Source organism: Herpailurus yagouaroundi, unplaced genomic scaffold (genome assembly GCF_014898765.1).
Source record: "Herpailurus yagouaroundi ecotype Mexico unplaced genomic scaffold, PumYag 213, whole genome shotgun sequence".
Taxonomy (NCBI): domain Eukaryota; kingdom Metazoa; phylum Chordata; class Mammalia; order Carnivora; family Felidae; genus Herpailurus; species Herpailurus yagouaroundi.
The window spans coordinates 12748747-12775802 of NW_024412444.1; the positions used below are offsets into that span (position 1 = coordinate 12748747).

General features: G+C 41.2%; 1 protein-coding gene across 17 annotated transcripts in view; it reads left to right on the plus strand.

The window, feature by feature from the left end:
* Positions 1-27056, plus strand: part of ERC2 (ELKS/RAB6-interacting/CAST family member 2) — a 939781-nt gene that overhangs the window by 714416 nt on the left and 198309 nt on the right. For 11 of the 17 annotated variants that reach the window (XR_005784479.1, XR_005784476.1, XR_005784477.1 and 8 more), the window contains 2 exons: positions 5452-5599; positions 7066-7194. Coding sequence is in view for 14 of the 17 variants with exons in the window: in XM_040454743.1 (XP_040310677.1) it covers positions 5452-5599; positions 7066-7194 (277 nt within the window). In the remaining 3 variants the exon portion in view is untranslated. Of the gene's footprint in view, positions 1-5451; positions 5621-7065; positions 7195-27056 lie in introns of all 17 variants that reach the window. The other 6 variants (XM_040454750.1, XM_040454751.1, XM_040454753.1 and 3 more) reach the window with 2 other exon arrangements.

The window sequence follows — 27056 nt, forward strand, 5'->3', positions numbered from 1 at the left end:
TAAGTGCTGAAGGTGATTTTAGGCTTATAGAAACTTTCCTCAGGTTGATGGGACTGTAACAATTTCTGAAGCAATGTAAATCTGGTCTTGAATCTAGAATGTGATTCACTTGATGGAGGAAATAATAAGTTTTCTTTGTGTTTCCAGTTTATATCCAAATGTCTTGTCATGGATATACCCTTTATGCTTAAACACTTTTTAAAAGATGTAGATGTAAAAGAGGCATTAAAACTGCAAATATTTCAGTTTTCCCAGACTTTGAAAGGCTGAATCAAAATTCCTTATTGGAAAAAAAGGGGGGACAACATTTAAGCTTCCTGATTTATTACAATGTTTGCCATTATTTTCAGTAAAGTGTTTGTCATAAGGTGCTTTAAGTAGATGTATTATCAAATTTCCTTATGGGAATTGCAAAAAGTGTAGACTCTGATACAGGGCTGGCAAATGAACTTCATCTTTAAAAAGGTATATGTTCAGTATCCCTTGCCCTCAAAAAGCCCCTGACTTCTAATGCAGGAATAATAAAGATCCATAACTGTGCAGAATTAGCTAACAGCAATTTAAATTATTAGTTGAAATGTATCAGCTTTATAAAGAATTATTTAAAACTCATTTTATAAATCTTATTGCTTAAAAAAAATACAAATGGGGGTGCCTGGGTGGCTCAGTTGGTTGAGTGTCCAACTTCGGTTCAGGTCATGATCTCACGGTCTGTGAGTTCGAGCCCCACATCAGGCTCTATGCTGACAGCTCAGAGCCTGGAACCTGCTTCAGATTCTGTGTCTCCCCCTCTCTCTGCCCCTTCCCTGCTCGTGCTCTTTCTCTCAATAATAAATAAACATTAAAAAAATTTAAAAAAACACACACACACAAATGGAATGGTTGTGTCAGCCTACAAGAGTTTGGTTTGCCTGGCATCCCTGTACAAATAGGTAATGGCCAGATACAGCCTTAACAGAGTTAGAACATCTCTCCAAATATCCTGAAGTGTGAAGTATTCATATTTTTCTAGCTTTATATACTTTTCTACCAATTACTATTTGGTTTAAATAGACTAATATTATTTAATGTAGGTTTCAATCAGGTTATTTTAAGAGAAATTATCATAGTTATGGATAATATTTAAATGAGGGTTTCTAAGGGTGCCTGGGTGCCAGGGTGCCTCAGTTGGTTAAGCATCTGACTTGATTTCAACTCAGTTCATGATCTCATGGCTCCTGAGTTTGAGCCCAGAGCAGTGCAGAGCCTGCTTGGGATTCTCCCTCTGCCCGTCCTCCACTCACACACATGCACATGCACACGCACACACACACACACACACACACACACACACACACACACACTCCCTCTCTCTCAAAATAAATAAATAAACTTTAAAAACAAAATAAATGAGTCTGTGTGTCCTTGTTACACTAATAACAGAGTTCTATGACTGTATAATACCAGTATTCATAAAACAGATTTGTTAGCCAAAAGCAAACAAAACAAAATTAAAAAATTAAGGAAAATATTACAAAGAACAAAATGGGTTATTTTCTATGAATATTAATTATGTTGATGAGTAGTGGTTTTAAATGTACTTTTATAAAGATGATTTTAAATGTATTTTGAGTATAATAATAATAATAGTATTTGGGGCTATGTTTAGTAGTATCATCTGTAGAGAATTAGGAATTGATACATGTTTTGTGATCGACGGTTTTCGGATTGACAGATAATTAGAAAATAATTCATTGGGACTTTCAATGATATTACAAGCAAAGAAATAAGTGTTAGGTTTGGAAAAGCCTAAATTATAGAATTATGGGGCCAAAGGAGTTTAGGAGGGTCATTCTTTAGATTGATGATGACTTTTTAGCAGTTTTTAAAACTGTGTAATTCTGAATATTGACCTGAAAGAGGAAAATGGATTAAAAGGGACTATAAGACAGAGGAGCATAAAAGTGAACACAGGGAGCCTACTTTGACAATGATTACAACTGTCCAAGTGGGAGATGATGTAGACTGTACCAGACATGTGTACGTTAAAGTATGTATATGTGCACTTACCTATGCATGAAGAGTAAGAGGGACAGAGGGAACATAAATACCTTGATGGGAGAATGAACAAATTTCACATATGCCAAGTATTTGAAGCATGTACCTGCAGTTTATTTAGTGACTGAAAAGTTTTATTTGCAATTTCTTAATGTTTACCCTTATGATATTTTGTGAGAGAGACAGAATGCAGGAAGATTTAAGCAGAAAAAAAAGCAAAAACCAGCTTATCCATTTCACAACCATGAGAGATAATGACTATTAGCATTTTGGTGTCTGTCCTTCCTATTTTTATGTTTGGGGGATTTTCTTGCATATACATATGAACATCAAGAACTGTAGGGATTTTGAGATTTTTCCCTACTGGCATGTTAGCCTGGCTCTCAGTTTCATGGATTATGGTAGATGACCAGAGACTTTGAGGTCAGAAACAAAAGATTTCATTGCTCAAGGTGCAGAGAGCAGTATCAGGGTATTTATGTCAATTCTCCTATCCTCAAGTCCCAGGGAGGCAAGGCAGATGGGCCAGATGAAAAGCTGTACATGCAGTGGGTTGCATTACAAGACAACAACCCTGTGCTTATGGAATCTGAATCTTTTATAATGGCAGTTAACATGCCTGCCCTTTGCTCTGGAAGGACACACTGTTAGACAAGGGCAGTAAGCATGTCTTTCCTTTGATCCTAAGGGAGAAACTACCTCTGTCTTCTAAGGGTATTCACTATACAAACATTCTGGAAAAATTGTGAGAAAAGGTAGTGCCTTTGCTTGTAAAATGTGCAGAAATATGAGACACATGGAAAATTGCCTCCAAACAGACATTTTCACATTTTTTTAAAATCAGCATTTTAAATGCAGCATATAGCTATAAAAAATGTAGATATGCAGCATAATTTACTATCAATCTTCAATTTTCTTACTAATGATTTCTTAGGTTGTTTAGATTAAAAAAGCCTCACATGGACATTTCAATTTGGGGCAGAATGGGGTAAAATATTGCAGTTACCTTGGGTGTGTGGTAGTTAAGTTGGAGTTGGTAGCAAATGGGCTTTCCCTGATTTGAAGGCTGTGCAGCCTCTTTGGCTTGACTTTATGTACAAATATGCACTAGCTGTGAACGGCAAGCATGTCTACTGTCTCAAGATGTTATCCAGAAGGAGACAGGCTGTGTGAAGCTGGATTTGAATGCTGCTGTTGATAGTCCAGGCTGCCCTGGCTTTCTTCTGGAAAGTGGACATATTCCTTGACATTTCTGCTGCTCATATGTCTGACTGAGCCTCCAACAGAAGCTCCTACTCCCTGCCATTAGTGGGGCCCAGAAAAGTCCATACAAATCCCTGCAGTGAAAAGGAGGAAACTCTGAGATCCAAATAATGACCATCTTATTCAAACATCTGGAGGGGGCCTGGTCTGGTGATGGGAATTAAAAAAAGACAAAATAGGATCATGACCAGGTTTTAGTCCTGGGACTTGTGTACAAAGAAAATACCCAATACAGAGGCTTTCCCAGGGCTGTGGGGTCTTATAGGGTATCTAGAATGTGGCAGGAGTGATGGAGATTGGGACAAGATTTCCTCAGTGGAAAGAAGGACTAAATGAAAGACACCAGAAGAGCCATTTTCTAGTCAGAAATAGTCCCCCAAAACTCCATGTTGAAATTTGTGACAGATGTTGCCAGAAAATTGAACTGTAAGATGGAAGGAGGCAACTGTAATACTCCTCTGAGTAAACAATGATCAAAGATTAAGGAGTCAAAGCATAATTTTTTAAAAAATGAAAGGATGATTTGTACAATGGTATCTTCAAACATTGTTTAAAGTACAAAGTAAAATTACTTATTTCTTGAACAAATATTTTAGGCACTTACTATGTACTCAGTACTCTTCTAGAAGCCAGAGTGCACAAGATAGATGAGGTTCCAATATCATGGAGTGTCAAGTCTGGATAACAAATAATAGATATCTAAGATCTATCTATCTATCTATCTGTCTGTCTGTCTGTCTATTTATTTAAGAGGGGAATGGGGAGGGGCAGAGAGAGAGGGAGAGAGAGAATCCCATCATGGAGATTGCATGGAGCCTAAGATGGCACAGTCCCTCAACCCTGAGATCATGACCTGAGCTGAAATCAAGAGTCAGACACTTAACTGACTGAGCCACCCAGGCATCCCTCTAAGATCCTTTTAAATAACCAAGAGTTATAGGAAGAAAAAGTGTAATGTGACAGACCAGTGGCTTGGGCACAAAGTGAAAGGTAGGGAGACATTGCTAGGGAAAGTGGCTGGCGAGAGCTTTTCTGAGGAAAATACATTTCATTTGAGACCTGAAGGGTAAGGACCTGTGTGAGGTGAGGGCATTCCAGTCAGAGGGTATGGCAAAGGCAAAGCTTATGAGGTGAGGACAAGTATAACATTTTCAAGGACAAGAAAGAGTTCAGGCACAAAATGAGCTGGAGCCTAATGAATGCAGAAGGAGAAGGGGCACAAGGTGACCTCAAAGAGGTGGTTAGGGCCAGTTGGTGTAATGAGTCACAGTCATCGGTAAAGGGTCTGATTTCAAGTCTAATGAGTGATGCAATGGATTTTGCAAGCAACATAATGGTGGAATCCATATTTATAATGTTTTTAAAGATGACCTGTCTTTGTTCCACATAGACCAGTTGTCTTTGTTCCTCGGAGACTAGTGGGCTGCAGGAGTAGATGCTAGTGGTTGGGAGTGGTTTGGTAGCAGTAGATCAGTTTAGATAAGGAATGTCTCGTGGAGTAAAACCTACTGAAGTTGTTGATGGATCATCTCTGAGTGGAGAAGAGAGGGAAGAAATCAAGGATGACTTCTAGGTTTGGAGCTTGGGTTACTCAGTAGATGGTGGTGTAATTACTAGGTAAGGAAGACTGAGGAGGGAATGGTTTTTGGTGGAATGGCATGAAAGCATCATTAATTACATTGAAAATGGAAAGGATACCCTACTAAATATGTCTGCCTGCCTTCAAAAGAAGATCTTGCATGAAAAAAATATATTGATATTTAAATTGCTGCCCAGTTTTGTTGGATTGTCTTGGAGTACCTAGAACTTTACTTGGCAGATGGGTAGATGGATGGATGGGTGGGTGGATGGATGAATGGCTGCATCCATTAAAGTACCCTAGAAGTGAGTGTTCAGATTGACTCCCTCCATTTCTAATTTGCAGCTTTGTCTATGAAGCCAGTGAAAGATGGCTCCTTCAGAGGAAGCAGTGCATGGGTCTCAGGGATTCTGACCCAAATTACTTTGTCCATTCTGAGAATCAAAGAGTTACTTTGTCTTTAATTCCTTCCTATTAAGACAGTGCTCTATGGTTCATTTCAACTATAAATGACAAGTTTTTTTTTTTTTTACATTTCATAAAAATGATCACAATAATCTTTATTTTACCAGACAAGAAGCACTGCTTGCAGCAATCAGTGAAAAAGATGCAAATATTGCCTTGCTGGAATTGTCTGCTTCCAAAAAGAAAAAGACACAGGAAGAAGTCATGGCTCTCAAGCGGGAAAAAGATCGACTCGTGCATCAGTTAAAGCAGCAGGTGGGGCCTCCTGCACAAAAGGTGTGTCTTGCTGGGTTTGGGGCCTTGCGTGCTTTCTCTGGGTTTAGCTACTCTTCATTCTCCCATGTCCATCCTGCGGGCTCAAGCAGCTAAAACCAGGTAGGAATGAATTGGCCCGAGTTGTTGCTACAACATCATTTTACTGCTTTTCTGTGTTTATGTGCATGTGCCTGGGCTTGTGTGGTTTGCAGCCAGTGCTGTTTTCCTTTCTTTTGTATTAGCATCATCTTCCCAGATATAACTCTCAGGTCTCTTCCTTCCAGTGGACTTTGTATGACTTCCTACTAAATCGTAGAAACTACTAATTAAATTCTGGGCACCTTCTTTCCCATTGGAAATGTTACCTTCTGTCTTGCTTACTTTCTGGGCCCCATCAATAACTCTCCTCATCCAGTTCTTTAGATTTCTTTCTCTCCATACTTCCAACTTTGGTTCTTCAGCTAGTTCTTTCAGGACCTTTTAGCTAAGGAATATTCCCCAGCCCCTAGCATGCCAGACTATGCTTGGAGACCTCCCCAGCCATTATTTAGTTAACATCCTTTTTTATCACCTATTTACTCAATTATCCATTTATTCCTCCTCTCTAGGCCACTGTATTTCTTCTGAGGGAAAAGGAAGGAGGGAAAAAGGAAGGAGGGGCAAAGTCTTGTGCACAAAGTTCTTTTCTTTTTGGAGGGTTTTCTGTGAGTGGCTTAAATAGACATAATTGCACTTGAAGTGTACTGCGAAATAATTCCTGAAATCTTCAGACATTAGTTCTTCTCCATATATAATTTAGGAACTTTTGGAAGCAGTGGTTAAAGATATTCACTTGGACTCTAACTTCATTTAAAACCAATTCAGCAGATATTATGGCTCAGTGGTCTGTGGTCTCACAAGGTGGCTGTCACATCTTAGCTTGGGCCACATGTGGCTCTGAAGCTCTGTAAATGCCACATGGTACCACATGGAGTGTGTCCACATCAATTTCAGCCCCGAGGGCTGGCTCTCTGCCTGCTAGGGTGATCTGGTCCAGTGTGCAAGGTGACTGGAAGGGAAGCCCAAAGAAATAAGACCCTTCCTCTCGCAACGGGGCCAACTCTTGGAAGGAAAAGGCATCCTTTGGCCGTGAAACAGAGTCCATTTCTCATAGGGCTGCCTTGCTGAGGGAGAGAGACCACCGCCATGCCTGGGTGCCCTCTCCTGCAGAGGGAGGGTCCCAGTCACTGCCAGACATTGGGGTCATTCCATAGAGCAGCATGCCTTGCTAGTGCTGGCCCCGGGGGTCGGGAACCGCTTACATCTGACCTCTTTGTTTGGAGCTGTGCATCTTCTACACTGGGTTTTCCACCCACCTGGCCACAGAAAGTCAAGACAAGCCCCCTTCTTTGCTTTCTCCTAACTCCTTCCCTGTGAGCCCTGCTCCCTCCCCTCCTGCACCTAACCATTGTAGCTTTCTCCCACAGGTATATAGACCTAGGAAACAGCCCCTGAGCTCGAATATACCATGCACTTGTGATGCTGGCTACAGCCCAGATATTACGGCCAAGTACCACGGGTCCAGCTACGATGCATACATGATCCAAAGGTCTCAGGTCAGTCAGCAGCTAAGGAGACACTCGACCCCACCATGGGGGTGGGGGTGGGGGTACATAACAGCTACATCCTACCTTGCCCTTTATCTCTTTTTATGATTGCTAGTACTTGGTGGCCAAAAAGTCTGAGACCATAGATGATAGCATTATATCTTGATTTGTAAAGTGATTTCACTTATTATGTATTTGTCAAAGGTTCCAGATTTGGTGGCTACCCGATGGGGCCAGCTCTTCTGGCTACCCAGTGGAGCCAGCCAGAGGCCTCACTGTCAGGCATAGTGGATTATATTTTCCTTTCTGTCTCCTAGATACCTTGCTCCTCAAACCCCCCTCTATTTTTCCAATAAGGAATTTTTTAAGGCTATTTTTTTCTCAGCATCATGAAAATGCACTCCTGGATTCCAGGAAGGATTGAGTGCAGCCCTTCAATTTGCTCCTGGGAAACTGCACAAAGCCTTCATTATTCACGACGGGCTTGGTTTTGGGTATCATGGGGCACATTTGGGAAACCCCAGCCATGCAGAGTTAGGCTCCCGCCTGAACTAAGGCAGGGTCTGAAGGGCTATTGTGGAAAAAGAGGCAGAAGGAGAAGGATGGGATCCTTGATGATTTAGATTTGAAATCCTTCCCCACACCCTATAGGCAACAGAGAAAAAAAAAGCACGTGAGTTGATGTACCCTTGTTGTAAATGATATGATTCTAAGGATAATGATTCATAGGCTTGGAAAAGCACCCCCTTTGTATTGAGTGTTTGCTCTGTGCCAGGGTGCATATCCAGTGTCCCTCAGGGGCTTTGTCCCACTGTCCTCACAGCAGCCCTGTGGTGTGGATGGCAGGATTGCCTCCCTTTTCCAGGGAGTGTAGCTGAGACTCAGAGTGTGGAATAACCAGCCTAAAGCACAAAGCTTGTAAGCCATAGGGCTTGGATCTGAGATAGTCCACCTGAGTCTACACATGCCCCACCAGACTGAGGCTCAGGAAGGAATTCAGAGTGACAAGCGGGAGGGTATTCTAGAACCTGTGAGGTCCCCTTATCTTTGTAAGCTTGAAGTAGATGCCAAAGTATCCATTTAAGAATGTTCTCTGGCTATTCATAAGGAGTGGGTTCTGCCTAGAGCTCTTAGGCTTAGGCTATTTGATCATATCAATACTTCCTAATACTTCTGAGTTCTCCCCACATGCCAGGCATGGCTGTAAAGGCTTTGCATACACTGACTCATCAACTCCCAATGAAACTGAAGCACTGATACTCTTATAGGAGAAGGAACCAAAAGTCCAGAGAGGTTTGGTGCCTTGCCCAGGCTTTATAGCTGTACATTCCATGATGCTTGAAAAGACCCTTTACCATACAACCAGTAACTGAATTGTTAGTACCATCTAGAGTTGGACTGCTTGGGATGACTCTTGTCTGAGCACTTGTTAGCTGTGTGATCATGGGAAAAATACTAAACCTTCATGAGCCTCAGTTTCCTTGTCTGTAAACTGGGCTAATAACCTAATTCAAAGTATTGTGAGTATAAGGTATATAAAGAGCTCTGCATATGCTTGGCACATAATAGGTACTGTATATGTGTGAGCTTCTATTACTACTGCTACTATTAATTGATTTTATCACTACCATCCTCAAAGGTAGCTTGATTTTGATTTCATTGTTGATATTTTTCACAAGCCTGGGAGTCATAACTGGTTGAGACACTCTTGAACTGTGGGAGAAAGAGCTGTAGACATTAGCACTTAGGACTTCTTGGTCTCCCTCCCTTGAAGCCCAAGCACTTGGGAGCAGTGGGGAGACATGTCAGGAACAGTAGACCTCAACTCCCAGTGTGCACCAAAGAGGCTCACACTGCTTATTAAATTTGCTTGGTTTGTGTATGCAGTCCACATAGAGTCAATCAAACAGGGTACCCCTGGGAGAGCGAGTCTCAGACCTCAGCTGTCATCACCTGCATGAGTGACTTGGGAGGGCAGAGCTCTTTCAGATGCCTGGGCCAACGGGAGGGGAAGGCCTTTGGTTCATCTGCCTGATGTTCTGTGAGGATACTGAGGCAGACTGGCTCATGAGAGATGCCACCCCTTCAGGCTGCCTTCTGCTCAGCTCATCTCATGCAGAAGGTTTCTCTACTGCCCATGACATTCCCAGTGACTGAACATCAGTAGTTCATTTAACAATCCCCACAGTTATTGCACTTTGCCAAGCACATAGTACCCACTCAATAAATATTTGTTTTGTGAATGAATGGATGATACATGCCAGGCTCTATCAAGTGCTTTATGTAAATATAAGTTTACAAACATTATCTCACTTTTTCCTCATAATCCACCAACCAACATATTGCATATCTGCTATGTGCCAGGCTCTCAGACGGGTGCTGGGTATTCATCCACAACAGAAATTTTATCTGCCCCAGTGAGAAGAGCATCATTCTTATTTTTGAGTTGATCAAATCAAAGCTCTGAGAGACCACATGACTCAACTACCATACCTGTGCATGTCACACATACCTGGTAGTTCAGGGTTGGGCTCCTAAGACATAGCAGTGCTGACACTTTGCTCTTAGCTAGGCTCAATACTGCATCTCTAAAGCCATGGATTAGCTCCCACACCTCACAGATATTGTCCCAGGAATCGAGTTCCAATGCCTCAGCTTATGGAGAGGCCACATGCTATGTTGGAATTCAACTCAACAATATTCATTGAGTACCTTCCCTGTGTTAGAATGCTAGGCACTTTTGGAATATGTCAGTGACCAAAATAAAGACCCCTTCCTTGTGGGGCATATGTTTTAATGTTGGAGTGGGGGGCAGGTGGGAGAAAAGCAATAAACTATGAATGTAATAAATAAGTAAATCATAATATAAAAAAAGAAAAATGTAGACCAGTATAAAGATAACAGGAGTGTCAGGGAAGGATTGAGGACAAGGTGACAATGTAAAATAGGGTAGACAGATTGGCCTCAATGAGAAGAAGACATTTGAGCAAAGACTTGAAGGAGGTGAGAGAGTGCGCTTTTACACATCTAGGGGAAGAGTGTTTTGGTGGAGGGAACAGCCTGCACACAGCTCTAAGGCAGGAACATGTTGGTGTGTTTGGGAAAGAACAGGGAAGCCAGTGTGGCTGGAGTGGAGCAGACAAGGAGATGAAGAGGTGAGCTGTCAGCACAGTGACTGAGTGAGGATAGGATGTGTAGAACTCTGCAGGATCTGCTAAGAGTGGTACATTCTGAAGCAGAAGTTCTCTGCAGTTACCAAACAAAATACATTAGTCATGCAACTCCAGAGTAGGGAGGGCTCTCAGACCACTCAGCATGACCTGTCTCAGTCTGCCCTACTGAGCCCACTCTCCAGATCTCTGCCTTCAGCTTCTAAGGAGTCCCAGGGCTTAGCCTGCATTTTAAAAAATCATTGCCACTTCCATTAAAGCCGTGAAGAACTAATGCCAGAATTTGTTTGTCATGGCTGGTGAGATTTTTGAGTAGGAACAGGACCCTTTGACAAAATACTCTCCCTGACTTTCGGGCAGTCTCCACGATAATACCGCTGGAGTCCAAATCTTACACTCTCTTTTCTGTAAGGAGTCAGGCAGGTGTTCAGTAATGGCTTAGATGGCTGTGTCTAGGAAAAGTGCAGCCAGCGTCCAGGCCAGGGCAGAGATTCTCAAACCTCAGTGGGCAAAAATATGATCTTTTCTAAAGATAAATCTCATGATACACTCATCACTCTCCAGCCCTTACTGCTGAACCGTCTTCCCTGGCTTCCTTTACTGGTGGTATAAAGACAAATTCAAACCAATGGGCCTTGTACATGCAATGCAATCCCCTCTGCCTGGAATACATTTCCGTCTTTTCCTCACCTAGTTAATGCACATTCACCCATTCACTCTCAATCCAAGATCAGGGAAACCTTCTGGGATTTTCTCAATTGTATCAAATCTCCAGTTTGACAAGCCTGTAGAATGTAGACATCACTTAATTGCACTGTAGCAGATGCAACTTTGTATTTATTTTTGTGATTATTTGAATAGTAACTATCTATCCTGCTAGTTTATGAATTTGTGTTTTTGTGATTATTTGAATAGTAACTATCTACCCTGCTAGTTATGAGCACTGAGAATGTGATCCTGGGACCTTTTTTTGCTGACCATTTATCTCCAGGCCTAGCCCAATTGCTAGGACATAGTGGGCATTCAGCAAATATTTGTTGAAGGTTTAAGTAAATGAGTGAGTGAATTGCCAGGGCAGCTTATTTAAAAAAAAGAGACATTATTGGTCAATCATGACTTTAGACAAAACTTAGCCTATGATTCTTCTCACCCCAGTATTCCAGGCTACCACCAAGTATAGGAGCTGGTAGAAGAGATGAGACTTGGGGCGCCTGGGTGGCTCAGTCGGTTAAGCGTCTGACTTCGGCTCAGGTCATGATCTCCCGGTCTGTGAGTTCGAGCCCCGCGTCGGGCTCTGTGCTGACAGCTCAGAGCCTGGAACCTGTTTCAGATTCTATGTCTCCCTCTGTCTCTGACCCTCCCCCGTTCATGCTCTGTCTCTCTCTGTCTCAAAAATAAATAAACGTTAAAAAAAAAAAAAGAAGAGATGAGACTTGTTTGCCATGATGACCACAGAATGGTGTCATGTTTTTTTTCCTGCCATGTTGCAGTGTGCTTTGTAGAGATGCCTTTTCCCATACTTGAATTATTTGCAATGGTGGCCATTTTGACCCTTTCCTCTGAATCTTCCTTTTCACTGTATTTTAGTTCAAATCTCTTCTAAATTTGGGGGTTCTTCTTGTCACTGAGCTTCCAAATGTGGTAAAGGTGACTTGTTGTTATGAAGGGAGCGCCTCTACTTCATCCCCGAGAATTTCTGAGTGTCATAAATCAGTTTGCCTAGAAATATCTAAACTCCTGTTAAACATCTGTCAAGAGAGCCAGAAAAGGTGATATGAAATGAGTCCAGAAATTCCACCTATGCTTAACAACAAAAGAATCTTTATGACGCTCTTCAGGTGTTGACATTTGGGTTGGTTCTAGGCTGAGTAAGGTATAAAGCTAAGAGAGCAGTACAAATTAACTTTCTGTTGGCATTAAAAAAGATAAAGGATTAATCATAGTTTGGTAGTAGATATAGGTCTATCTAACTTTTGTATTCTTCCCAATTGCATTTCTTCATAAGCACACACCTCTGACGCTTTTACTATAACTCTTTTTTTAAAAATCTGGCTTCCAGATTTTTTGCAGTTTTGGGAGAAAGTCTCGATTGGGAATGAGTTAAGTTTTTTGGTTTTTTTGGTTTTGGTCTTTTTGTTCTTTCCGTGGGGAGACTAGTTCTAAAAATATTATTAAAAATAATCATTTTTCTTTCTTTTGTGTTTTGGATCAATTCTCTCCCTAATTCTTTTTCTCCACCCTTGAAAAAAAGACTGACATCAAAATAATTAATTCTGAAATCATTGGATTTTTTTTGCTGCTAAGGGGTTTTTGAAGAAAGCTTAAAACTAAATCTTACCCCCTAAGCCTTATTCCCAAATGCTCCCCTGTGTGCTGAAGTAGTGATATGCACATCCTTGATGAAAATGCCTTCTTAAAATGAGGGCCAGACACTATTGTTTAGCTAAAATTAGAACCAGCTTATTTCTCAGAACTGGTTAGAATACTTCTGTGATCAGAGATAAATTGTGCTTTGTTTTCGTTTTGCTTTCCTACCAGTTCTGGGCACTGCTTTTGGCTACCAAAACATACTGGGCATTTGGGAGCAGGGAGACTTTAGGACCAGGAGAGACTAGTCCAGGTCAACATTCTGAAGGCAACGCTAAGTCTGCACAGTGTATCTGTTTAGGCAGTTTTTCCCCCTCCTGTGTGTTGTTCAAAAGTTGGTAAGACTCATCTCTAAGAATTAGCCAAATAGGTGTGGCCAAGAATGGGAGAAGGCGGAGGTTGCCCTGGAAAGTGTTCAGGAAAGCTGGTTGTAAGGATGGAATCCTAGTCAAAATTGGATGTTGGCAGAGACAGAACCATCCTGTCAGGAAAAGTAGGAAGCACCTGAGTGGGATGGTTGGTCAGGCGTTTCTTTCCTTCTCTGCTTGAGGCCGTACATGGTTGTACTTCATATTTACACTTCCATTGCATTGTATGTAGATGACTTTTAATTATACTTTATGGTTCAGAAGGTGAGCACAATTAAACAGCAGTGGAGGAACTGTATGCAGTAGGGTTCCCATAGCCCTGTGTTTTGGTTGGATGAGCTCCAGAAAAGCTTGATTTGATCCCAGCATTGTAATGCATCACAGACTTGCCCCAGATCAAATTGCTGAAATGCAAATGCATTGGTTTTCACTGCAGACTCACTTTGGGTTAAGCTGTTCATGTCCCACTGGTAGAGTCTAGGCACATCTCTATTTATAATTGATTTCAATGCAAAGTATCTTTATAGTATGTTCTAGAGAACCCCCTTTTAAAAAAGAAATACCCAGATCCCTCTTTGATAGGCCAAGGACAGGGCATTCTCAAGGAGGTAAAACCTTTCAGTGTTACTGAAAAGCTTCCTCTTAGTACCAAGTAGTTGGTCAGGACACTAGTCTGCTCTCTTAGCCTGGACATTCCCTAATCTAAATAGCTGATGCTTCAGCTCCAGTACTCAGGGAATCCATTCAGTTGGCCACTTGCAACACACACTACCACTCAGATTGTGGAGGAAAAGATTTTCTCAGCGATTCCACGAGTTTCTCAAATCTCTTTTAGGAGGGCTTTTTACCAGAGCTTCAAGTGGACTCTGATAGTCTACTTTCTGAGTCTTTCATTTGAATAAAACCATAGTATAAAAACCACTTTAGTTCCCCTGCAGGAGAGACTCTGTTTGCCCTTGAGCCTTGGTTTTTTATCTTCTCTACCACTAGGCAGATGTTAGCTCATGAAACATATAACAGGGAAAATTCCTATTTTTTGGTGCAGATGTGTTACAGACATTCAAAAATCTGCTTGCTGGAGAGGTAGGGAATGCTTCCTACAGAAGTAGAAATTCCTATTTTATGATTGGTAGTCCATAGCCTCTCTTTTTTTGTGACTGATACCTATACATGATACTTTCTCTGAAGTATTTAAGGATTTTAGTGTAAAAATTGCTAGTGTTAGAAAAGCTTCATCTTTACTTTTTTAACATACCTTTTTAAGTAGAAAAACTTGAAAAGACCAACTTCATCAGTGTGTTCCCTGCTTTTAGAAATACATAAAGGGAGGGATGGGTCTGACTTTTAAGTTTCTGAGTGATTTTCCAACTTTGCTTCAGTAATTTCAAGCACCCCCTGCAGTATCTAGCAGTTGGCAGAGCATATTAGAATAACAGGCTTAGCTGAAGGTGACCGAAACAGAGAATAGCGTACAAATGCCAAGAAGATCTCTCACGCGCTGTCTCCTTTTTTTTATTCAAATTTCACATCTGTGCTCTATTTTTAAACATTTATTCTTTAAGTGATAACGCATGTTTTACCAAGCCTCTTATTGGATTAGACATGTTTGAAATCCCCCCAATTTTAACCTGTTCATTACTGCCTCCAAGAACATTTCAGATCCACCACCAAAGCACAGAGTATATACAGGGGAAGTTCCCAAGATGTCGGCCACCAGGAAACCATTGTATTTTGGGAAAGCCTGGATCCAGCTGTTGCACTGGGTAGATTGGTGGGGAGGATCTTAGACTGACATTGCTTCAAGAGAACTTTAAGTGTGGCTATAATGTGTGCATCATTCTTGCTCCTCATGACAGTTTTTCTATTCACCTTTTAGAGGGGGAGAAACTACCAGTTTTTGAACTCTTGCTATATACCTGGCACTGGGCTGGGGACTTAAAAAAATTTTTTTTCAACGTTTATTTATTTTTTTGGGGACAGAGAGAGACAGAGCATAAACGGGGGAGGGGCAGAGAGAGAGGGAGACACAGAATCGGAAACAGGCTCCAGGCTCTGAGCCATCAGCCCAGAGCCCGACGCGGGGCTCGAACTCACGGACCGCGAGATCGTGACCTGGCTGAAGTCGGAGGCTTAACCGACTACGCCACCCAGGCGCCCCTGGGCTGGGGATTTTAAATATATTATCTCCATTGATCTTCACAACTCTGAAAACTGGGTGTTAGTAATCCCATTTTAGAGATAAGGAAATCAAGGTCCAGCAACCGGGTGAAGATGCCACAACTGAGGAAGGAGCCTCATTCCACAGCTCTTCCATTCTCTTCTCAGCACATGTCCCCAAGTTGCTGCCATAACTCATTAGGCCATAGCCCCCCCCCCCATCCCACCCCCAGCGAAGGGGCTAACAAGTTGCATAAAAAGGAGGCTTTATCCTGTGACCCTGAGCACCACTCCTAGCTCCTCCCTCTGGTCCCAGCCAGCTCCTGTGCTGACCTGAGGTCACATGTGCAGGCTGGGGAGGGTGACTTATCTCTTCCTGCATCACCAGGCGGCCCCCTTCACCTACTGCCAGGGGGAGGGGTTGCTACAGCCTTGATCAGGTGTGCCGCATTTTCTGCTTTCCTATGTGAGATGTTGGCACTTGCTTCTTGCAGCCTTTGTGTTTCATTCTCAAGATATCTGCTTGGAAGCCTTTTTCCCTTCTGTTTTCCATTTTCTTCTTCATTTCACGTATAAAACAGGTTTCTCCTGGTCTCTTTTCTCTCCCTCCTTTCCTTCCTCTCATCGTATAATTAAAAGTCCTTCCAGGCTGTCTTCACCTTATCATTTCACATGAATTGAAAAAAGATCTGACTTCCTGCCCTTGTGTCTTCCTGATGCTGAATTTCAAAATGAAAGAAAAGTCCTTTTTCCTGCTCCCTTTTTGTTCACATTGCCCCTTACATAACTATGTTTAAATCACACTGGTTTTGTCATAAACAGTATTGGTGTGCATACTGTGTTTGCCCTTTTCTGGCTTCAGAATTTCCTCTTTTAGGCTTTTTCAAATAACACTTTAACAGGAAAGGGAATTTTCACCCTCCACTCTCATGATTGCAGAAAGACCATTATCAAATACAACATTTAACATTTCCAGTAGTTTATCTTTTCTCTTACTTAACTGCATATTCTTTTTGGGAAGATGCCACTTTTTTTTCATTCTCTGCAACATGCTACTAAAGACAGAGTTAAAACTTCCAGGATCTCTCATGTGTACTATTTTTAAAAATCTTAACCCATAATAATGCACAGTATTAAAAAGTAATAAGGATTTGATTTTGTAACCATCCTTATTATCTAAATGATACTTTTCCATAGTTGGAAGCATATAAATAAATGTTTTATCATAAAAATGATATTTGCTCTTTATAGAAACTTAGAAAAATGTAAATAAGAATCTAAAATCACCCACAATCCAGCCATTCAGAAATAACTGTCATTAAGATTTATAGTTTCCTACATTCCATTGTCTACATACATATTTGAACGAAGACATGACATACTACATAATAAGGTTTTTTTAGCCTTATAAACATTTAATGTTGTACATTTTCCCATGTCCTTAAAAGCCTTCAAAAACATATATCTTGGTTGTATGATTTCCATCATTGCCATACTTAATTTTATTATTCTCTTATTGAGTTTTCAATTTGTTTCTAGTTTTTCACTTTTATAATCATACTTGATGAACATCTCAGTATATAAATCTTTTTTTTCTGTTATTTGTCTTAAGATTAGTGCCCAAAAGTTGAAATAGTAGAGTTATAGTTGTTTTAAGGATTTTAAAGAATTAAGAAATAGCTGTCTCCTACAAAGTCCAAACATTTCTAAGTTTTTACAAAACTGTCAGTTATTTGTGTTAAGTTTGTCAAATCCACACTCTGATGACATGCCAATCATAGATTCGGAGCAGAATATTACTCTGAGTAGTGCAAGTGGCCAGTATACAGAGAGGGAGAGGCAGAGGGAGATTTTTAAAACTTCTTAGGGGAGTAGGTATGGGAAGAACTAGGCAATTCGTTCAGCAAATCTTATTGAGCACATACTATGTGCCAGACACTGTTCTGGACACTGGGGACACCATAATGAGCAAAGCACAAAACTCCCTGCCCCTAGAGAGCTTGTATTCTAGCAGAGGACACAAACAAGAAACAAAATAAAGACATCACATATATGCCATGTTAAATAACAATCAATGGTGTGGGGGAAAATAAAGATGGTGTTCTATGAGGTGTGTGGAGGGTGACTTTGAATAGGGTGTTCTCAGGACATGTGAAAGGGTCCTGTTGAACAAGTATGTGCAAGGAGGTGGGGGGTGGAGGTGAGTCATGTGGAGTCACGTGGAGGGAGGGAGTCCCCAGAGGGGACAGACTACAGCCAGGAGAGTTGGAATCTATTCTTCTCAGGTTGGAGCCTGAAGTGCAGTTGCTGAGTTGACAAGGTGGGGGAGCCAGAACCCCACAACACCAATGTTTAAATGAGATTATTTTTTAAAAATACATACACAACAACCAAAACCCCACTCTCTTATCTTTGCCCTGATATGGTCATTGGGAAATGCCTGTTAGACATAGCCAGCAAATCTGTGTTCAGGTGATCTTTGATACAGTCTGGAAATGGAATTGTGCAAAGAGGTTAATAAATTCAGATTGGACCGAAAGGCTGTCATTTTAGGGAACAATGAAAATCGGCTGAACAAGAATGACAGCTCAGAAGGTTGTAATCCAGGGTAGTTCTTATGCCCCAGAAACCTCTGATTAACTGGTCATCTTGAGGCTGGTTTATTTCCTCTCTCTTATGGCCCAGCACACCTAGAATTACGAACACAGCTCAGAAGCCAACCAGAAACCTTCCTACTATGGGCTGCCTTGGATGTGCCAATGCCTCTTTGGATGCTCAGGTAGGAAGCAGGTGTGTAGGTCACAAGGCCAGGAAGTTTCTGTTATCAGTTTTCTTGGATTTGGGGCGCCAGTGCTCTCTGAGATATCTGACAGCAAGCAGCCATCTAGAAAGTATTTAAACACAAGACACAAAAGACACCTCAGCAGGTAATAGAAGGTGCAAGATCTGAGAATGGATGTGGGGATCAGAGTTCTCACCTAGCTCTGACCCTAACACACTCACAAACTTGGGGCAACTTATTTTGCTTCTCTCTTACAGGCATAGTTTCTCCATCTGCAAGATGAAGGGAATAAACTAACAGAACTCTACATTCCTTGCATTTTTGGTAGTCAGAGACAATTTCAGTACATTCTCACATACAGTATATTGAGTACTTGATCTACACCAAGGACTTTGAGGCAAATGACAATGGCAATTATTTGTTTTCTTGGAGGCTACAGTTGAGTAGGAGAGATGCATTGTTCAGTAGTATGTGAACACAGCTATCATCTCTTGAACAAATGATATTCTAGGCACAGTGTTGCACTTTTTGTTTTATTACAGCCCTCACAAAAACATCATTATCCCTATTTTGCATATGGAGAAGCCAAGTCACCACAGGGCTGGTGGGTGCTCAAGTCAAGAATGTCCTCAGTGAATCTGTCGGTAGGGGTAGCACTCTCAGCCCCTTTGTTTTCCATCTTTGTTGCCATCTTTCCCACCAGGGCATATGAGGATTCTAGATTTCAAAGACAAGGAAGAAGGAAGGCTCTGCAGTTTGCTCATTTGGCTTGTGTAATCCTGACTCATCTCTATTTATTACTTGTATGATGGTGACCAGATCAACTTATTTTCCTGTAGAAATGGGTATTTTATTTCCTACCTAACTCACAAAGAAGCATTACCATGAAGCATCTTCTTTGGGGAAAGGTCTTAAAAATCCCTGAGGGGCTGCACAAATGTGAAGAATGTTGATCTCAATTCTGAGAAGCAAAGACAGGGCTATCTTATTCTTCTCCATAGGGTAATGCTGAGGAATGATGGTCCCGCATTGTCTCTGGTGACAATCCATTGACACAAACCACACCCCATATGACTTGTTCCCCTGACCAAAGATAAAAGAACTTGAGTAACAATGTTTGTAAATAGTCCCTGCCTTCTGCATTTTTAGGAGGCAGACCCTGATTCACCCTTGAAGAAAACTAAGTAATGCAGAAGGTGCAGACATTGCCTTGAAAGAACCCAGTTTGGTATGGGTTCAGACATGTTCCTTCCAAGGAAGGGAGTGCCCAGACCTCTCAGCCCCAGACTTGCTTGTCCAAGGCCTTCTGAGGCTTCTTGACATGAGACTGGGCTTCAAGGAGAGCCTCTGTGTCCTTGAGCTTTCTAGTGATGCAATCCTTGTTGAGGCAGAGAAACAAAAAGCTGATATTTTGGAATGGGAAGAACGATCTCCAGGGGATTATTTTTTATGAACAAAAGACACTTAAGTGTTGCTGATTTATCTTAATAGCAGATACTATGAGCAAATGTCCCAGTTGCCTCTTTGTGCTTTTGGCAAGTATGGATGAGAAATGGAATGGAGCAGACCCAATCGGAGCTGGCTAGCTCAAAGTTCAGGAGTCTTAATCTTCCACACTCCAAATATGTAACTTAGAACTGTTTCCAAAATTTTCCAAGTTGCAGGTGGACACCCAGCATTGGAAAGAGGCAAAACGGGGTCCATCACCAGGTTTTCTGCTTCCAGAATGATTATCTTGGATTCAAGGGGAGAAATGCTTGCATCTCTCCTAGGTAGTTAGTTATTTAAGCTTAGTTACCATGTTCTGGTTCTGAGGGTACTGTTTCTGTATAAAGAAACTTTCTTTTGTCACGACAAGAGCCCTCCTGCTTGTCGTGCACATGATTGGGATTCTCAGAGGACATCACAGGACTGCTCAACATATCCTCCTATGTCAGGGCTGGAATGAGAGCACGCTGAACCCAGTGCCGTAGAAGTTGGAATATAAATTATGTCAAGGCCATGTTCAGTGTTGTAGCATTTGCTAATCCTTATTAGATATGGATAAATTCTCATGGCTTAATTTGGCATGTTGAGCCAGTTCTTTAGATTGTCTTCGGGGACTGGAAAGGAAATGCACAACTTTACTATAATTTTTCTTTTGTTTCTTTAGAATGGGACATAATTTTTTATTGTTAGCTGGTGGAAACTTTGGTGAATCGTGGCCAACTGTGGCTCACCCCCACAGGAAGAAAGCATCAGACTTTAGCTGAGAACATATTCTTTGAAACAAACCAGAATATTTGATTTTTAAAATATCTTCCCACTTAAAAACATGCTGTCCAACAAATATTAATGTTCTGACCAAGACCAAGAGAATTGAGGAAGTAGAAAGCTATAATTTCTCTCTGAGGAAAATTTTAGAGTGATGTGTGATGCTTTAGTTTAATGATAACTCCACTGAGCATGGAAAGAGTCTGTGAGGACGCAGGTACAGCCACAGAATTTACAGACCATCCTCTCACTGTTGGTCTTTCTTCCTCCAAAGTGGAAGGGGCTAACATTGGCTGGAGTTCAGGCATTCCACATTCCTTTATCAGGTCACCCACGTATGCATGACCTTGGGCACATCCTGTCACTTAATTTCCATTTCTGGAATCTGGTCCAAAAAACAGACTTGCCAATAGGCTCTCCCTGTTTGCTGCCAAACAGTTTTATGTGGAAAACCATTGTTGAGTATTTTACATTGCTTGGGTTGGAAGTCATTGTCTTGTTCTTTATTCTTTTTTTTCAGTATCTCACATAGTTTGGTGGTCAGTCATGCATGCTCGGTAACCACCTTTAGGAGACTTGAATCTTGTCGAGTTTGACTAGTCCGATCAGGTTTGGGGTTATTGAATCAGTTGGTATTAAAGCTGCAAAATTATTTAAGTGAAATTCTTGTTCTGTTCATAATTACAGGTTTGTTTTAACAGATCTGTTTTGCAGATTTTTATGAGCAGAAATTCTCTTGGGCAAATCCACGTGAATTCTCAGTGAGGTGAGGGCAGGTGATTTTTCATCTCTGGGGTGGTTTTTCAAAAGAGGGGTCACATAAAAAAGCCTGATGTTGTCCTTTAGCCACACCCAGTTTTCAGCTTCTGCTGAGAGCAAGACCCAAAATTATCCCCCCATCTCCTTATGAAATTCTGTTGAAAAACATTACTCCCTGTGTACTGTGCACAAAAGCCAAATTACTTTTGGAATGTTCCATGGAACTCTGGGAATCCAGATAGGGATCAAGGAAACAGCACAGCATCTTTTCCCCCCTCTGCTCAATCTGTTGATTGATTTGTAGGCAATTATTCTCCTTACTTTCAACCATCTGGGATAAAGTCTTGGGTCTAACCTCTGTTGTTTGTTTGTTGATTCCTTTGTTTGTTTGTTTTTTAAGTATTACGTTTTGTTCTCAAACTCAGAGAATGCAAAGAAAGTTCTGGGAAAGAAGAGGCCTCATTCTCCAGTTAAAGCAATTTTCTCCTGATAGTTTGCCAGGAGGTTAGCATGTTTCTCAGATCTTGCACACTGCTGAAATGCAAATCAAAGAAAGAGCTTCTGGAACAAACCAAATAAAAACCACACACTTATTCAGGGACAGAGTTGATATATGTGTATGCTGGTTTTCATACTCACTGATACCAAGATCTTTATGGGCATGTAGCCTTCCCAGGACTTTGGGGAGGCATCTCGTAGGAAGCAAGAAAATTTAAAAAGGAGGGAGAAAGAATCCTTTCCTGATTATTCTTCAGCAGTGGCATATTGAGAAGAAATAGTAAATATTGGACTTTCCAAGTATGCAGTGATTCCCAGCTTGGAACTCCCAAAATGCTTAATGCTGTGCCTCATAAACTCAGAGATAAAGAAGGAAGATCACAAATTAGAAGGGGAAAGAAAATGAAAAAATTATAAAGACAATACAGATTATTATTTTAACTTCTGCTTCTCTGTAATGTTTTTGGCTACCTCATGGCAAAATGCTCAAAAACAATTTATGTGTGTCTTAATGTTTCAAATAGTTATATTAACTGTAGCAGCAGATCCTAAACTGTTTGTATGTGGTGAGCTTCTTGCCCACCTTCACCAAATACCAACTCTACCACCAGCCTTACAAACTACACCACTTTAGAAACTCAGGGAAAGGCCGCTAAAAGCTTATGGATGTGATTGACAGATCAGCATTTGATCTAATGAAGGAGGTCAGCAACCCCCCAAGGAGGGAATCTTTTGGTATCCAAATGCTTACTCTCTCTATATAGACAGCCTTGCAGATTCAAGCACTGTAAACATAAAATAAATGGCAAGATTCGGGATGGTTTTTGGCTGTAGTTGTCACCAGAAGAGGTGTACCTGGGGGCTGGGATGGGACCATGTAGCAGGAATGAGTGTGGGAGTGGAGATAAGCTGGTCAGCACAGGCACACAATGATAATGGGTAAGAGAGATAGTGCTCAACAGAGTTTATTGAGCCCATAGAAGATCTGATCCTTGTTTCAGATATTCCTGGGCTATAAAAAGGAATCAGAAGCCACAGGCTGAGCTCAGAGAATCTCCTTTGGTATCCAGTAGCCTCCTGATGCCTTTTGCACAAAATCAGAGAGGTTGAATAATTTTCTGGTAGTTAAACAGCTCTTAAGTGACTTAACTTTGACCTCTTGACAATGCCTTCTGACTTCACTTCTAGTTTTCTTTACTCTCCAGGACACTTCCAGTTATGGAAATTGTTTTAATGGGTTACATTTGAGGTCTAGCTATGATGGAGGCTGTAGGACCTGGCTTTGTAAGAAGAGGTCATTCCTGGCCCAAGGTAAGCACTCACAGGCAGAAATGACCCAGCAACCTAATCTCAGAGTAGTGGCCAGGATAGAGATGAATCTGTGTGTACATGGTTTTGGAGACCATCTTTGGGGAGAGTTTCTGTGGATGCAGCAGGGAGGAGGTGGACTGTTGAGGAATAAAGGGAATGGTTGGCCTTGTCCAGCGATTGAACTGTTTCTATGTGATACATAAGACAATAGGGAGCTATTGTGTATTCTTAAGGGAGATTATGATATGAAAACTGTCGACACGAAACAAGTTTGGAACCAGCATTTTGATTAATGATAGAATGGCTTCTGAGATTAGGTTGCTGGGTCATTTCTGCCTATGAGTGCTAACCTTGGGTTTGATGAAGCTTGGGTACCTCCCAGGGCATATTCTTGTTTTCTGCATACTTAAGAATAGTTTGCCAGTAGTGACTTGGGTCTTTTGTTAATGTCCCCCCCAATACCATACCAAGTATAAAGTAACAGCTTCTTTCAATTATACAGCCTATGAGACATGGAAACTTGAAGTCTTTCCCTCTGTAGCACAAATTTCAAATAATGTCCTATAAAGCTTCAGGACCTGAGAGATCCTTGGGCCATTAACCTTCAAATCCCAGAACTAAAGACTTCATTTTGCTGCCAGTTTCCATCTCATGTCTGTTTCTAAATAATCATTATGGTACATTATTTTGTTAATGGGTTATTTCCCAAAATGGGAAAGAGAGAGAGGGCCCACCATTTGATTTTGGGTGCTGGGTTTTTTGTTTTGTTTTGTTGTGTAGGACCTGGCCTGAAATGTCCCCAGGCTCATGCTGTTTCTGAGCCATAATTATGCTTTTTAACCCACTCCTTTATGTCTGGGTCCTTAATGTCCAAGCTTCTATATAATTACCAAGTTTTAGAGTGTGGGAATGAGACAAATATTTTTTGCATGACTTTAGCCTATACATTACTGCAATGCCATATTATTACAAGAAATTTCCTGAACTTGGAGCTGTACTATTAACTCTCCCAGTTTGAAAAGACCCAGCAAAGAGATACACCCAATCTTTGGCCCATGAGGCAGAACTCAAATGGACAGTGACTTGATCCAGCTGAGGGCTCCAGGACTCTTGGGGGAGGACTTGAGTTTGGCAGTGGTGCACTGGTTCAGAGCCTGACAGGGACTTGGGAGATTTCCCTCTTCCAACCAGCTGTGCTACACAGCCCCAGCCATGCCTCTCAATGCAGTTGTGAAGTACATGCATTCGTCAGTATTTTTTTTTTCAACGTTTATTTATTTTTGGGACAGAGAGAGATAAAGCATGAACGGGGGAGGGGCAGAGAGAGAGGGAGACACAGAATCGGAAACAGGCTCCAGGCTCTGAGCCATCAGCCCAGAGCCTGACGCGGGGCTCGAACTCACGGACCGCAAGATCGTGACCTGGCTGAAGTCGGACACTTAACCGACTGCGCCACCCAGGCGCCCCAATTCATCAGTATTTAAAAGGGGCCAGGTTTGTTAAATGCCTCTTGTGAAGCAAGTTGCCGTGTTAGTTTGCTAGAATCTGAAAGGATCAGGCTGAAAGGAAGAGATCTGTGGCCAAGAAGGCAGGGCTCCATTCAACCCTGCACTATTGAAGTGCACAGAAACAGAAGACTGCAAGGGACTGAGACAGCCTCAGTCTCAGGAGTCCATTCCCCTGAGCTAAAATGATTTTGACCCTATTTCCTTCTAACTGAAGAAACAATTTATATCTCAGCATTTTAATATATGGAGGAGAGAAATCATTTTTATTGTTTCATTTCTTATTTCCTATAATTTATTGAATATTCAAATAATTTAGAAAGGAATAAAGGAGTAAGTAAACTCCCTGAAATCCAAGCACTTGGCAATAACCATCAATATTTAGTGTTCATCTTTCTGGGCCTTTTTCACATATGTATGTATGTATGTATGTATGTATGTATGTATGTATCCATCCAGATACACAAATACATATATAAACCTGCAAAAGTGTTTAAATATAGATATTTATATTTTATTTTATATGAACATGTTGTTCTACCATCTGTTTCTCCTTCCATTCAACTATATGTTGTGATATTTTTCCTTCTGATGAATATAAATATCTATTACTCTTGAATGGTTTCTGAGGATTCCATTATATGACAATGGTTATTCAACAATCTGTTAAGCAAAATCCTGATAGATGAACATTTTATTTACTTCTCATTAATTGCTACTGTGATCAACATCCCAGTGAATATCCTTTTATCCTTTTCATCCCTGTGTACCTGTCTAACTTTCTTTTCAAGAGGAGACTCTTTTACCCCAGGGCATGCATATTTTGAATTTTAATACATAGTATCAAATAGCCCTTGAGAAAGTTTTTTCTAGTTTACAATCCTGCCAGCAGTGGATAAAAGCACCTAAAGAACAGGGAAACTAACTTCCCTTTTTCTTAGGATTTTCTAAATTTTACCCACCTCCAGAATTTAACTTCTAAATGCCTAAGAGGCATATGTGTTTATGAAGTACTGTAAGTTTGAAATTGATTCACACCCAGATTCCAGAACAAGTATTCAATCTATGGTTTGTTAAACCTGGAATAAAATCAGCAATTGCTAAGATTCTTTGTTTGCTAAGATTAAGAAATGCTAAGCTCACTTTATTTTTTGATAAGATCAATATCAATTTAGGTTGAGGGAATGCCATAGACACAAGGTACCAGGATTTCAGCTAGGCATTTGTATTAATTTGTATTCTTTTTTCCTTTTTCCTTTCTGTCCTTTTTTTTTTTTTTTTTTTTTTTTTGACCAGATGCAGAAATAAGGACTAAATAGTGGTCCATTTGGATGAACTTACTGTTTGAACAACTCCACCCTAGGCAGGTTGGTTAGGGGATCCTGTCACCTCTACAGAGAGATTGCCAGAAGTCCTGGACTCTGTCCTTCCAGCATGTACATGGACCCAATTATATGATCTTTGAAAACACACTTTCGAAAATGTGATGGCTCAAAGCTGGGAAGGTTACCTAAAACAATGGAAGACATAATTAGAATTGAGAAATATCTCAGCAGGATGGAATGACAGACCCAAATTTAGTTAGGATAAGTCAAAGCAAATATTCAGTAAGGAAAAGAATGAAGTTTATGCTTAGAATTAAAATTCTGGCATGCACATGCTGCGCGTCTTGTGTGTGTGTGTGTGTGTGTGTGTGTGCGCGCGCGTGCACACGCGCACAGCCGTATGTGTGAGTATATAAATGGAGGGGAAACTGGCCATCAAGGATATGAGTTTAATCAATTGCAAATTTTAATATGAGTCATCATTGCCCAGCAGATGTTAAGAGATCAAGGCAACATGGGAGTGTATTATTTTTAAATAGTATTTAATGCAGGTTAAGGACACATGTGAAGACTTGGATGATTCAGACTCTGTTCAGGGAATTATACTCTTAGAGGAGCCCTGACACACTGCAATGACCCCATGTGTGATGGGATACATAGAGGAGACAAGGAGAAAATGATCAGTAGAGAAGACAAAGAATGGTTAGGCTAGGTAAGCTAGAGATAGCGGGCATAACTGCATAGAAATGTCTAAAAACCTGGGCCCCCTCCCAAAAACCAGAATTAGGACAAGTGGACTGAAACTGCAGCCAAAAAGCTCAAAATATTTCAGGAATGGGGGAGGGAAGACACTTTAAGCCATTTAATATATCGTCTCATAAGGTATCAAGTTTCCCATCGCTAGGTAATGTATCCACCAGGACTGCTATACAGGGAATTCCTGTTTGGGGAAGAAAGTTGCATTAGATTCTTCCCACTAACACATGCATGATGAGTGGCATTTACATGCCCAGTACTCTCCCATGGATGGATGGCCCAGATTTTGAAGAAACCCACAAGCGTTTTGCAGAGAAGTGAAGCACCATATGAACTGCTCACACTAGTCTCCTGCTAATGTTCCACCTATAACCGCCGCCTCCTTACCGGGCTGTGGCATAGAGAGAAGGGGGCCAGCTCTGTTTGCATCCCAGCACACCACGGGCTAATACTTCCCCCTTTCTCTCCTGCTCAAGTGAACATTCCAGATGCTGATGTGCTCCAATAATCACAGATTCCCCAGCATCCTCAAATCTAGCCTGTCTGTGGACATTTCCCTTTCCACACATAGTCTGCTCGTACTTGCTTTCTTCCCACTTTTACTTAGGTTCTTGTCTTTC